The 14,881-nt window shown below is 35.1% G+C and overlaps 1 protein-coding gene across 6 annotated transcripts in view; it reads left to right on the top strand.

Annotated features, from left to right (window-relative positions):
• The window catches only part of VPS13B (vacuolar protein sorting 13 homolog B), a 425,154-nt gene that overhangs the window by 236,849 nt on the left and 173,424 nt on the right, over positions 1 to 14,881 (top strand). For 4 of the 6 annotated variants that reach the window (XM_056483011.1, XM_056483012.1, XM_056483008.1 and 1 more), the window contains exons 26-30: positions 3,290 to 3,461; positions 4,515 to 4,629; positions 7,080 to 7,221; positions 8,936 to 9,344; positions 14,129 to 14,240. In XM_056483011.1, coding sequence (XP_056338986.1) covers positions 3,290 to 3,461; positions 4,515 to 4,629; positions 7,080 to 7,221; positions 8,936 to 9,344; positions 14,129 to 14,240 — 950 coding nt within the window. Of the gene's footprint in view, positions 1 to 3,289; positions 3,462 to 4,514; positions 4,630 to 6,471; positions 6,539 to 7,079; positions 7,222 to 8,935; positions 9,345 to 14,128; positions 14,241 to 14,881 lie in introns of all 6 variants that reach the window. The other 2 variants (XM_056483014.1, XM_056483013.1) reach the window with 1 other exon arrangement.

Here is a 14,881-nt window from a genome sequence, read left to right as displayed (position 1 = left end):
AGGTTTGATGGGAAGAGTCAGCTCAGACACAGTCAAATTCCAACACTGAAGCATCATCTTTTTGGGTAATCATTCAAAGGCAAATTATGAAGGTGTGGGAAGTTATTGAAAGTCAGAGTGTCAAAGGAGCTGTGTGGATGTTACACAAAAGAAACAAATAGAAAGGAACTTATTGTCAGAAATTGAAAGGATCAGAAGTAATGCCCTTCTCATGGCATGAAATCTCAGTCATGAAATAGGTTGAGGCTTCTGTGATGTCCTCAAAGAATGAGGACTTGGCAAATAAAGACTTATTAAAACAGGAGATAGGATCTCAAAGCATTGTGGTTTTGGAAGGATACATTTTTCACTCCTACCTTTCATTGCTTTAGAAGTGAGCAGAGCAGTTGAAGGGAGGCTGGCTAGTGTTTGCAGAAGGTTGACAGGGATAGTTGAGGACGGCAGAATGGCTGGGTTATGTCACTGTCTTATTGCTGGAGCCTGCCACTTCAGAAGCAATAAGGACCAATACTGATTAGCATTGGGAAGTGACTGATCTGCCCACATCCTTTCAGATGATGGGGTACTTGCAGGCCTGGCACTCTCCAAGGCTGTTTTCTTCATACTTTTTGTTCCAAGGACAGGTGCTGGCATCCTTGAAGAAAACTGAATTTTGTTTACAGTGTTGGAAAGATATTTACTCATGTCACTGTCAGTTAGTGCTGCCTTGTAGGATAATTAAGTGGCACTGGAGAGAGTAGAGCTCTTTGTGGAGACAGTAGGAAATATCTTGCAAGGACATGGTTAGCAAATAGTTTTAAGAGGTGGGAATCTGGACAAAAAAGGCAAGAGGCAGGAAGGATTTTGCTGGAGAAGCAAATAGGAAATGCAAGTCAGGTTGTGAGAAAAGAGTTAACCTCTGCCCTGAACATGTTATTTAGCAGGTTCTACCACACTTTTTTAAAAACTCATTTTGCTGGGTACCATCTGTTCAATGTGCCACTCTGATTTGGGAGCTAGATGCATCATAGTGAAATGAGCTTTCTGAGGTTTCTCCAGTGAGATGTTCTGCTGTGGTAGGCATAAAATATTACTAGATATACAGCAGGAGACAGGACCTTCTATATTTAATAATTAAATTTGCAGATATTGTAAGAGTGAAACAGAAGAGGAAGAGTAAACAAACACTAAAAAAAAAAGAGGGTCAAGTTAAATCCATGACTTGGAGAGAGATTTCAGGTGGGATTATGTAAGAAAGTTAGCTCGCTTAGAACGTGATAGGGAGCAAATGCTTTTTGGACCTCAGGTGTCTCTATGACTCTCCAGGTGATCTGTTCAGAGTTTGACTCAACCCTCAACAGAGCTGTAAGCAATAATGCCGTATATAAGAAACATAAAAATAAATAGAAATATACTTGTGTTCTTTCATGCATTTTGATTAATGCAAAGCCACTGTGGCTACAGTTGGTTGAAAGCTAACTGGATCTTAATTTTCATTGCATCACTTCATATTACATCTGTTGAGCTGGTCCAGGTATTATAGTCACATGTTTAGGTGCTATTTTCTAGAAACATACATTTGTAGTTGGACAAGCTTTCCCTTCCTCATATGAATGAGTATCTGGAATGCTAAGTTCTCTGTGTCAGCTATTGACAGTGTTGATGGTTTCTTCCCAAATATAGTAAGTATCACTGAGCTTCTCAAGGGCAAAGGTTACTGCACACAGATAAAGTACCTTTGCTGTTTCTCTCTGTGTCCTCTTATAGTTTAGAAAACCTATAATTAAATTGTAGGCCTGAGTTGAATGAAAATGTGATTTGTCAACATAAATGTTTCCATATGAGCTGTGTCATTAGGTTTGGGCTAGGTCCTACCCATCCAGAAAACAGATTGCTAACAGAGCTTCCATACTTGCATTTTCCAGCTTTGCACTGCAGAATGAGGCAAGTACTGTCAGATTTTAATTTTGCTACTGAAAGCAAGCTTTCCTGGCACATCTAATGTTGAAATGAATGCATTCTGAGTCTTGCCTGACAGGTTAAAATGTTTTCAGTCCAATTGTTGTGCTTACTGTGTAGATCTGCCTTCTGGGGTGTCTTCCATAGAAATAATCTTGGCTTTTAATTAGGTCAATCACAAACATGTTGTTCATCATAATTTAAAATGCCTAGTCCCACAAACCTTCAATGAAAGATAGGACTTTGGGTGTTTATTGGTCTGTTAATCTTAGAAACAACTTGGTCTTAGCGGATCAAAGTGACTAAACCTTTTTCCTTTCTTTGTGCTTGAATGAAGAAAACTTGCAACACATGGTGGAGTTGCAAGTGGAGATGCTCCTGGATATTCAGTAGCTTCTGGATGACATTAGTGACTTATGTATCCCTTGCACTCAGTTTAATAGGCTGTAAACACTGGGGGCTGATGAGCAGTTACATGTTTGCATCTTTCTTTCCTTATCTGGAAGATCCAGCAAAGGAGTAGGATGAGATCCTTTGGCTGGTAAATACTGTCAGAATATGCCTGTATTGCTCTAAGTCCACATAACAGAATTTTCAGTACAGCTTTCATTTGTCATCATCTTTTCCTAAAAACATTAATCTTTGTGTCTTCTTTGCTGAGCCCTTAAAATTTTAGGAAAAGAACGGAGATTATTCATGGCACAGAAGCTTTTACAAGCTCATTTGTCAACATTTCATACATTTAAAAATATTACAAGTGACAAGCATTTTTTAAACAACAGAAGTATTTAGAAAGTGGCAAACAAAATATTTCCAATTCTTATAAAAAGCTATTATTTTCTGAAATCCTTTTTCCAAGAAATTAGAGGGAAGCACATACAGGGGATTAAAAATTGACCCGAACAAATTGTGCACATAGTCTAGGCATTATGGCCTTGCTGGGTGGCTCTTCATTTGGTGCTTCCAATGACTCTTCCTTCCTTTGCCTTTCAGATATGTGCTAGCCTCCATATCCCTTTTCCTACTGCATCTCCAAATATTTCTATTAGCCTTTGTTTTAAATTGATGATAGTGTTTCCATAGTATAGAGTTAATAAGGCAAGTGTGCTATGACCTGTCATAAAACCATAGTTTTACCATTTAGTCTTTGTCATAGTTATCTCTACCAAAGAAAAGGGAAAAATACTCTGTTTATCTTTTCCTTGTGTTACAAATGGCTTAATTCAAATATACTGTTTGGGAATCTGTATTTCTATAGTTTGTGCATCCATATCAGTTGAGGTAGAAGAAAACCCAGAAGTGGTGCAAAGCAATACTCATTTTTTCCTCAGCTGTTGCTTTTGTTTTGTAGGGTGATTCACTTCAGGGTGGTGATGATTCTCCATTCTCAGACTCCATTACATTGGAACAAACAACAAGCAATATTGGAGTCTCAAGTGGACGTGTCAGCCTATGGATGCAGTGGATGTTGCCAAAAATTACTGTAAAATTGTTTGCTCCTGATCCTAGAAATAATGGCACAGGTACTCTTCATTTTTCTGCCTAATGTATACCATTTTAAATTCCAAGCAGCACAGCCTATTTTACAGCACAGTATTGGCTATTCAGAACTTGTATCAATATTATTGACCACTATATCACAGTAATAATGGGTTGGAGCTGTATTTTAAATAACAGCAACAAACTGTAGTTAGGTTACTGCATGCAAATTAGAAGTCAGTGTTGTTCTTTGGCACAAACTTTCTCCTCCAAGTGGACAGATGATTAAGTTAAATTGGAAATAAGCTGATTGATTTACCTAGAGTGCTGCATTTTTTTTCTTAGAAACAATCATGTTTCATTTTTATATGATTTAGTCATATATTTTGTGTATGTCCCTGTATAGTCCATTGTAGTTTATTACTGATACTTTCAAATTTCAATTTAATATAGTCACCATGATATAATCATTAAAGTTGAAGGAAGTTCAATACAAGGTTCAGTGGAAAAGTTTCAGCTTCTGTATTGAAAAGAAAAATATCTGTTGTACATAGCTGATCTTTTTTTCTCTTTGAGATATAGTTGAATTATCATCCAACAGGAATTTTTTGAAAGAAACTCAGATTCCATAAACTGCAGGACTTCAGTGTTTTTTTTTCTAGGAAATACTGCTTCTTAACTATTAACATTGTTGCCCATAGAAATGTGAAAAAATAAAGTGATTAATTTTTAAGGCTAATTTTCAGTAAATGTACTTGAACCTTTGATTTTGAAAAACTAATTATACAAGAGAAAGAAAACTTGAGTATAATTAGAGTAAATATCTTGGCAAATATTTTTTAATTTTTTTCCACCTAAGAATTATGCTATAAATACCTAAACTTGAAACCCCATATATATGTTTCTCAATACATTTATGTAAAAAGATTTGGATTCTAGTGTGACATTTGAATCAAAAAGTGCTTTATGAGAAAACTCTGAGTAGAAGTAACATCATCCTATTTGCAAAATGTAGAGTCTCAGGTATATTTCTTGCTTAAAATCCTTCAAGTTTCAGATTAATGACTAATAATTTTTATTTTCTTTGCCTATTGCAGAAGTGTGTATTGTCAGTGAATTAGAAGATCTCAGTGCCTCGGTGGATATGCAGGATGTGTATACCAAAATCAAATGTAAAATAGAAAGCTTCAATATTGACCATTACAGAAACAGGTAATTCCTTTGAGTTGTGATGCTTTAATTTAAGGCTGAAAGATAAAGGCAAGTGGTGATTTGGGTTTTTTTCCTTCTTAATTCTTAATTTAAGGTAGATATTCAATTTCAGTTAAATTATTTTAGCTTTTTAAGTAATAAAATCACAATTATGTTTCCTCAGAATTAGATCTAATTCCAAAGAAATACATAGAAATCATTATAAATTTAGGAGAGTGATTTATTTCACACTTACTGCTCTCTTGATCCTTTAGACTAAAATAATTCATTTAAGCTTAACTTAAGAATGGGAAATTCCTGAAATATTGGTTCATGATGTGTTAGCAAGCCATTATCTAGTGATTTATGCTACATTACTAAAATGCTAAAGAGAAAAGAGTCAGTTTTTCAGAAACATCTGTTGCTGTGGCAAAGCAGCAGTTAATGTAATGAAGAGAGCTAAGCTGATGATTGTCTGGATAGTTTGCTTTAAGTGTCACTTAACACCCAGGCACACAGTTCTGTAGACAGATTGCATTTGCCATCTTCTAGTTTGTACTGGCCATGAACACACCAGTCTTGTGAGAGAGCCTTTGATCAGCTAGGGTAGTATTGGCCTTCACAGATCAACAAATTCAGTTATGAATTAAGAGAAAATAGAAGAGTTGTGTTACTTCTTGAGAGGAAAAACTTAGTTATGAGCTTTAGCATGGCTGTTGACATTGAAAATAACTAAAATATTTAGGAGCACAAATCATTTTGACTTGGGAACCAATGTCTGCAAGGTCTTATTGAATGCTTATTGTTCCCTACGTACAATGGGAAGGAGATTTAGTATCAATTTAGCAATGTTGCCATCATTTCTTTATGATTTTATTCCTGATGAGCTGTCTTAAAAATTATTTCAATTCCTGTCTTTTTGCCTATGTTACAAATGCTTTTGTATGTAATATAATACAATACAATATTTGCTAATTAAAATTTGAACTTTTTTTTTTTAAAAAATCTTTTAGAATCATGTCACAGTGCAGGAGTGCTGAGCGTGTCCTGGGATTTATCAGGCACCACATCACCAGCCAGTCAAGGGAGGGGATTGTCCTGCTCTGCTCTGAGCTGGGGCAGCCTCACCTTGAATGTTGTGTGCAGTTTTGGGCACCACAATATGAGAAAGTTATTAAACTACTAGAGAGCATCCAAAGGAGGGCAACAAAGAGGGTGAAGGACCTTGAAGGGAAGCCATGTGAGCAGTGTCTGAGGTTACTTGGTGTGTAGAAGAAAAGGACACTGAGGGGAGTTTGCAATTTCAACTTCCTCATGAAGGGAAGAGGAGGGGCAGACACTGATCCCTGCTCTGTGGTCCCAGTGACAGGATCTGATGGAATGGCCTGAAGTTGTGTCAGGGGAGGTTTAGGTTGGGTATCAGAAAAAGGTTCTTCACCCCGAGGCTGGTTGGGCACTGGAACAGCTCCCAGGGAAGGTGACACAGCATCAGCCTGACAGAGCTCAAGAAGCTTTTGGACAGTGCTCTTGGGCACATGGTGTGACTCCTGGGGATGGTGCTGAGCAGGGCCAGGAGTTGGACTCAATGATCCTTGTGAGTCCCTTCCAACCCAAGATATTCTATGATTCTATGAAAGCCCAGTAACCAGCTCCTCTTAACAAGCTATGGGGGAAAAAAAAAAAAAAAAAAACAACCAAAAACCTAAAAAACTCCAACAAACTCAAAACTTACTCCACTTGAGAAAATTGTCACTGTTCTCGTTTATATTTTCTAATCTATTTGGAGTACCTTTCCTATATGTAAATCTCTGTTGACTAAAACCAAAAGCAGAGAATAGACAAGGTGAACTTTCTGTCTTCCAGGCCAGGGGGAGATTGGCAGTCAGGACATTTTGAAGGAATTTTTCTACAATGCAGAGAAAAACTTTTGGTGAGATTTCTGTAGTAAACTAAGGTGCTTCCCCAAATAACTCTTCTTAAGCAAATTACTTGTTCTCCTCTATGTAAAAAGGAATGATTACAAGAACTGTAGTACAAGGCACATTTTAACACTTAAAAGCTAACTTTTTCTAAATTATACTGATTTTGTAACATATGAATACAGCTTTTCATTCACAGTGCCTTCGTTCTTGTAATCTTTCTCCTCTTTGTTCTGTTAAAGCTGTCTACTGAAAATCCAGGGTAAGTCTCTTTTCTACACACAGGATTTTACTATACTTTTCTTCTCATGTGTCTTGACCTCTTGCTGTAGGTTGTTCTTTCACATAAAATTTTACAATTACCTTTTTTAATTTCTTTTTTTTATTTGATCTGATTGAATTTCAGCTTTTTAGGAAAAGGTATGGCACAGGTTTATCCTGCAGTTACATCAAAACATGCAAGCTAAATGTAAACAATTTTTTTTCTTATAGCAATTTTTTGTTTCTTTTTATTTTTCTTCCTGTCTTCCATGCCTGGTTCATTACCTCAAGCCTTGGGGAAGATTCTTGGTCTCTGGGGCAATATGGAGGTGTGTTCCTTTCCTGTACTGACAAGCTGAACAGACGTACCTTGTTGGTTCGACCTATCAGCAAGCAGGATCCTTTCAGTAACTTCTCTGGCTTCTTTCCCTCTGTAAGAATCTTTTTAAAATTTTTGAATACAGAACTTTCACTAATAAATGACAGGAAAAAAGGAAAAAAAACCCCTTAAACTAATTTATTGTAGTCTAATTCTTTTTTGTACTGAATATATTTCTTGCTTATATTGATTATGAAACTGGTGTTATTTCCACCATATTCTTTAGTAATAGTTGTCATGTATTAGTAGATAAGGGAATGAGGGTTGATGGTTCACAACCTTGTACATAACAACAGACCACTGAAGTCAGTGAGATTAATTTATATTAGAAGTAATGTGTGTAAAAACCAGTACTAAATGCTGTATTTTTAGTGTAATTCTGATATCTACTTAGGGATTTAAGGACTTGGTATTACTGCAGTATACCTTTATACAGCCTTAAAAAGTTGTTTCTCTAATTATGATAATGCAACATCTAATAATTCTATATTTGAGTCTTTCTTTTAAATGCTTGGAATATTACTTGCTGATTTGGAATATCTCAGTATATTTAAGATGCTTTCTTCTAGCCTCTTTATCCTTGAAGAACTTTATGTTATGACATTGGCCTCTTTGTGGGTCTATGAAATATTTTATGTTAGTGAAAGTTCTGGATCGTCCGATTTATTTTCATCATGAAAATTGATTGGGAATACTTTCTCTTATTCTGTTTGATTCAGTTCTTATAGTAAATTTAATTTACCAGTTTATTTTAATTAATTTAATTTTAAAAGCTTCCATTTTTCCATCATTTAAACTATATATCCTGTTTATTTAAGAAAGATATATTGTTCTTCTGCAAGCAATGTTTAAATTATATTAAATTGATTTCTATCAAATTGATTTTAATCAAATGCTGAAAGAAGCAACTACTTCCAAAATATAGTTGCTTTCATTTGCACTTACATGACTAAAGCTAATATTTAAATAATCTTAAAGAATTTTGTCAACATGTTTATTACATTGTTTAAATAATGTTTTTTACATTTTTCCATTATTATCAATGACTAAAAAACTTTCAAAGGTAATACGGAAACTGTTCTATACATCTTGTAGGAGCTGAGCGTTTAATTGTCATCTTTAGCAAGACAAACCTTAAGCAAAGGAATCTGTTATTTTTAAAGTACAATGCAATGTATATTGAAATTATGTGCTTTGGCATGGGACACAGCTATTTTCATTAAATACTCAATGGTGATGAGGCAAAACCAGTTCAATACTTTTTTAGGTGGGTGGTTTATACACCCAGGTTGAGATGAGGTGAAGCCATCTTGGCACCCCAGTGATACTTTAACAGCTGTTGTGTCTGCACATACAGAAGGAAGAATGCAAAGGCAGTGAGATCTATAAATGTTTTAAATGAAGGAGGAATCAAAATATATAACTGTGCTTAAAAATATCAGAAAGCTTTGATAAATTTAGTTTCTTAAATAAATGGGGTTTTTTGCTGATTAGATGTGAATTTCGTGAAATATAAGCAATGCAAAAAGAAAAATATGTTCAGAAATTCTTAGTTTTAGATTACATGATGCAGAGAAGTGTGGACAAGCTGTGGACAAACTGTGCATTCAAGAAAATGAAAGGTGTTTTGGTTTTTTTTACATTTAAATGACTGTAGAAAGCTACTAGAAATACAGAATCCTAAATAACCAGAAATATGGTAATTGATGAATTTTGCATGTAGATTTTTGCAGCAGTTTATTTATTTAATTATTTTTCCTTGAAACAGACAACTGCAAAACTTTTAGATGGTTCACACCAGCAACATGGCTTTCTTTCCCTCACTTATACCAAAGCTGTGACAAAAAATGTCCGGCACAAACTGATATCAAGAAACGAACGAAGAACATTCCATAAGCTGTCAGAAGGTCACACTGATGGTTCTCCTCATTTTCTCCATGAGATCCTTCTCTCGGCTCAGGCCTTTGATGTGGTCCTCTGTTTTCCTTTGCTAAATGCAATTGCAAGCATTTTCCAAGCCAGGTTGCCAAGGAGTCAAAAGGAGAAGAGGAAGTCACCAGGCCAACCAATGAGGACTCACGCTCTGACTTCCCGAAACTTGCCTCTGATTTATATCAACACAGGTGTAATAAGAGTCTTCTTTCCCAAAAATGAGGAAGAACATCATATTGCTGAAGGTACAGTATTTTATGTTAGAGATTTTTTGCTGTTCAGTATTGTAGACAAATACTTCTAATTAAATCACTGACCATTGCTCCAGTTTTAAAGGTCAAAGTTAGAAAACATTTAACATTCATGCTACTTCTCTGCACATTTGCTCAAAATTTCCTTTAATTTTTTATTTGATCCTTGCTTAGATACCTATAGAGTTTGCAAATGTGACTATAAAGAATGGTCAAAAATTGTGGAAAGAGAACTTAACCCAGTTCTGCAGTGGTGATTCTGTGTCAGCTTGCATTACACTGGTATCAGTGGAGTGTTCCATGGACACCTGTTCCAGCAGTCGAGTGTAAGCAGGGAGCCTGAGCTCTGGTGAACATTGACACCTGGAAAACCGTGTGGCAAGGAAGCAAGTAGATAGTTTAATTTGGAAAATACTATTTAAATGTAGCTTATGAATGATGCCCAACGGTTTAGCGTTTTAGTTGAATCTAGTCCAGCTCTCTCGTGCAAGAGGCTTTCAGGTATTTACAGAGTTTGGGCAGTGTAAGATGTTCATAAATAGCTATTTGATCAATGGATAATACTTGTTCTGTAAGATAATATTTTCCCTATGTATGTAAAAACATATTTTCATCCCTATTACAATCTATATATAAAAATAGAGAAGCTGATGGTAAAACTGGACCATGTAACAGCTCATAGGAGTACATTTCACTTCTCACAACTCTTCTAGAGATTAAAAAAAGTAGTATTTTACTAATGTCATGATACATTTACATAAATTCTTTAGGTATGGAGCCATTTTTTTTGCATTATTTACAACACACAATATAATCCTAAGAGTATAGTCTTTATATTTTTCTCATAACCTAATTGCAAGAAGTGCACGCAGTGAGAATTTACATAGATTTTTTTTTTTTTGCCAGCATCCTCTACAATTTTCCAACTGGGATTGCTGAAAACACAGGAAGATAAAATTAGACTGGCTGTCTTGGCAAGGAAGAATTATGATTCTATTTGGAAGGGAGTTCTAGGGCACGCTGTCAAGGAAATCTTTTGTAAAAGTATGTTTTTGTAGCTCTGTAGCTGTATACTTCATTAGAAAGAAATTATAAAAAAACTTTGTCTTTTTGCTGTTTCTTGCTTAAGAATGCCTGCAAAGAACAGAATTGCTGTGGTTAAGTAGTCAATGCAGGAAGAAAAGCAGTTCTTTTCAAGCAAAATGCTAAAGATTATCTTAATTAATAAGAAAGCCAGTTACATTCTTCCACTGGAAGACTCGAAAATAGCATCATTGGAAATTGGTACTGTTCTTTCATTTCTTCTTTCACCCCAGATTTCCCAAAGTTTATTTGTTTTTGAAAATGAAAAAGATGACTTCCCTCTTCTCCTGCTTATTGTCTTCAAGAACAATAGAATTAGAAACAATAAGGAGCAAGAGTTGAATAAGACCCACATCTCTGTTGTGTTAGGTTAGAAGAGTGTTATATCTTCTGGTGATATGCCTCCATAAGATCCTCATTCATTGTTTATTGACTAGGAGAGATTTTCAGTCCAGTAAGACCTGTGTGTTTCAGTTTGTGATCACTTCAGTAAAAGCAGAGAAATTATTTTAGTTTCTCTTCTAGTCAGTTGTCTGCTGTTCATACCTTGTGCATCCTGATAGCTACAAAAACTATCCTTCTCCCAAACCCCACAAGTGATTGTGACTTTACATGTATAGTTAATTTTTAAAAAAAGAAAATCTGTTGTTTACTCGCAACTTCCACAATGAATTGCAGTAGACAAACACTGAAATAATCAGAATCATGTTTCTTCTTCTGAGGAATTTGCATACATGCATGCATGACTACACCCACACATTTCTATAGTGTTTTAGTTTCATGGTTTTTGCAGCAGCATTTATTTTTATGGTGGATTTGAGGGCAGCATTCTGTCCTTGGCAATAAGCAATGCTGCTTTCTCTGAGTGATTTTTTAATATATCAGGTGATGTTTCAAGCTCTGGCCAACATTTTGCACTTACTCAGCATTGAAGTAAAGGTAACTAAATATATGAAAGCAATATATGGCAAGTAGGAACCAGAATTACTGCATAGCAGAAGATTATAAGTAGAAATTATAAATTGCAAAAAAACCTGGTAAGTTGTAAAGACAGAAAAATACACATCTGGCTGGTCTGAGGACAATAGCAACTCTTTTTTTGTGTGTACTAGGAGCAAAATATCAGGGATCACTATAAAGGAGATGATAAATTTGTTGATAGTGGAAAAGAAAAGGCAACACACTGAATAAATGTATGTCCTGCATTTGTAGAAGTGATATATTCTTGTCACATGAGCATGATTCTCTACTTTGAAGTCTGTCATAACATATGGTCTGTAACATCCTCCTCACTATTAAAGTTTCAAATCAGTCAGGCTGAGTAAGTTGTGCTCAGGGGTATTGGTCTTCTGAGGCTAATTTTTAACACACCTTGGGAGAACAGGTTTTAGACAGCTGAAGGTTTATCTAGTAAAATGAAAAGTGTAATGTTCAAATAAAATTAAGACAGGTAGTTTTATTGTTCTCCCTCTGAGAACATAAAGCAAAAAATATTACAGGATTCAGTTAATAAAGAATTACATATTTATTACATGATAATAAATATGGTTTTATGGAAAATTATACTTCTAAAAAACATCTGATTTCCATTCTTCATTGTGGTTTCAATTCTTACTTGATAAAACGTTTGCAAAGATTTGATATGCTTAGACTTTTCTAGGGAGTTGGACATTTTGTCTCATAGTATTTAATTTAAATACATCCCCATACTGTCTCTGTGGAAATGTTAAATGAATCAAAAATGGCTAACCAGGAATCTAAAAAAATATCCCACAAAAACTCATCAATTGGGAATAATAAATGAAATTGGTGTTAGTAGTCTGAAAGTAAATATAAAACCATTGCTGCTATCATCAGCTAATGTTGCAAAGAATTTCCTGAGGCCATGCATCTGGGTTACTGTGCTTACATCACTGCTTGTAGAAAATACAATAAATCTTCTAAAGCTGAAGTTATAAATCAAGGGAACATTTTATACACACTGGGTCTTTGGGACTGGAGGGACTATTCTGGGAAAGAGAGGCTGGAACAGCTTGAGGGTCACAGTGGACTGATGTAAAAGAATAAGGGAGGTAGCTGTACTTCTGCATATGGCAGATGCTGGACATTCATGTCCAATTTGCTTTCTGTTGTAAAACTGGGTTTTGATAAAAGCAGAGGGTGCTGAAAAGTATCGAAAATGGTAAGTGCTAGACAAAGAGGCTCAAAAGGAAGGATTAAAGGAGCATAATGTATTTAGCTCAGCAAGAAGATGACTGAGATGAGTGGATAAAACCAAATGAGATTATGAACAACATCTTTGCACTTGAGTCTCTAAGATTTGCCTGGATTGTACTTATATTCTAAAGATACAATAATGTATGCACAGTATTATATTATAAGTATATTTAAATTGTAAGTATGTTTTAAAAATAGCATAGTAGCATAGATGTTTTTTCTCTCAAATTTTTTAATATCTGCAAGGACATTTTGAAAAGCATGGCTTAATGAATGGAGATATGAATTCATTTTATGAAGTTATTTGACTCTAGAAACCAGCCAGTTTTATTAATGTGATTTTTCTTAATTTAAAACTGGCCTTACAGTGCCTTATTAATTTTTGAATATATGAGTTCAGATTTACTAAAAAATTAAGTTTTTCATCAGCTTAACTCGAGTATCTTATTTCTAGCAACCAAACCATCTGTAAATAGTTTTGTTTTGCTTTGGGGGGCTTCTACTGCAATATTGTTTTCAAAACTTGTATATGAGAGTCTTGCAGAACTTCCTTGGATGTGGGAGCAGGTGTGATGTCGTTCCATCCTTGTTACACAGGTGTTGCAGTGAACAGTTTCCCTTCCCATGATGAACTCTTTGAACTTGCATCACACGTGCTGCAGAGTTTCCTAGTTAATATGGAGTCTTCTGAGCACAGCCTTATCCAAGTGCTTTGTCTGTGCCTGCTGACAGAATTAGCTTTCTACAAAAAATATGGTGTTATTTTATTTCTGGGCAGAACTTTGATTTTCTGTCTAATATGACCACTGCTTTTAAAACTAAGAAACTTTAGATGTGGCTGAAATTTGAAAATTATGGAGATAAGTGGAAAGCAGAGATTTTTCTTCTTGGAATAATTTTGTTACTGATGTGAAATTTACTGTCCAGTATTACATCTTGTTCTTTGTATATGTGTCAGATTTCAGATTCTCTTGTTTCAGTCCTTGTGTTTGAACTTTTCATGTGTGTTGCAGGCGATTCCAAATGCTACCAGGATGGTTATACTGTGATATCCTCTAATGTTTTACATCTAAAGATATAGGCCCATAATAAAAAGGGTGCACAATTCAGAGTGGTTTACATGCTGATATTTCACCAAATAGTTATTGGAGAAACAAACAGATCACAAATCTGTGATAAAATGTCTGAAGTAATTTTGGAATAAATCCAACTCCCCCCTCAAAAAAATAAGTGTCAGAGAGAATGAGAAGTCACAGACCAGGATTCAGTGGTGTGATAAAACTCTGGGGAAATGAAATTACAATAGTTTTGTCTTTATGTATCACAGCAGGGCTATTGATTTTATATTGCTCCTGTGCAAAATTGAATTCTTAGCAAATATTCTTATGTACATTTTTTTAAGAAATAGTTTTTCAGGGTCCCTGCTATGTGCATTTGACTTTTAATCAAACACATATTTTCTCTTCTCCTAACTACAGCTAATCCATCAATTAAAGAAGACACATTGGTTCTCAAGATTGGATCTGTCTCTATGGCTCCTCAGGCTGACAACCCTCTCAGCAGAGCTGTGCTCAGAAAAGACATTTATCAGTAAGTGTCAGGGGAGGGATTTGGTTTTTCATATATGGTCTCAGAAAAATTCATTCTGGGAGAAGTTAATTGATCAATAAAAAGGGTACATGCAGCCTGTAAAAATACTTTTCACATACAATCTTTTGATATTCAAAACCAGGTTTTTCTGATTTTCTTCACTTGTGGGCTTTCAAATCCATTTAGACAAATCAAGTTCTGCTGTGGAGTGCTGATGAATAACAGAATTTAAATGTCAAATCACTGTGAAGTTTAAACTCTCAGATGAGAACATTTTAAGAGGTTTTCTTTTATTCATCTACTATGAAGTTCACCTTAGAGAAAAGGAAATTTTTTGTGACTTCCAAAATGTTCAGTAGCCATATAGTTAGAAGGAGATAGATCTTAATAATATAAATGGTAAACATATATTCAAACTGTAGGATTCTTGATGTCATGTAGATCAAAGCTTAAAGGAATGCAAACTTCTAAGGAGCCCTTTCCCAGTAAACACATTTTCTGTGAAAATGTCATGCTCTGGATTGTGTCACTAAGTATGTGCAAACCACACTAATCGTATATAGGCAGCAAAACTGGTGAACATATGTAATCAACATGATAAAAGTAATATATGATCCTTAGTGGAGTTGGCACTGTTGCCA

The sequence above is a fragment of the Oenanthe melanoleuca genome, chromosome 2, assembly GCF_029582105.1.
Source record: "Oenanthe melanoleuca isolate GR-GAL-2019-014 chromosome 2, OMel1.0, whole genome shotgun sequence".
NCBI classification, from domain to species: domain Eukaryota; kingdom Metazoa; phylum Chordata; class Aves; order Passeriformes; family Muscicapidae; genus Oenanthe; species Oenanthe melanoleuca.
This window is presented reverse-complemented; position numbering and strand designations above follow the sequence as displayed.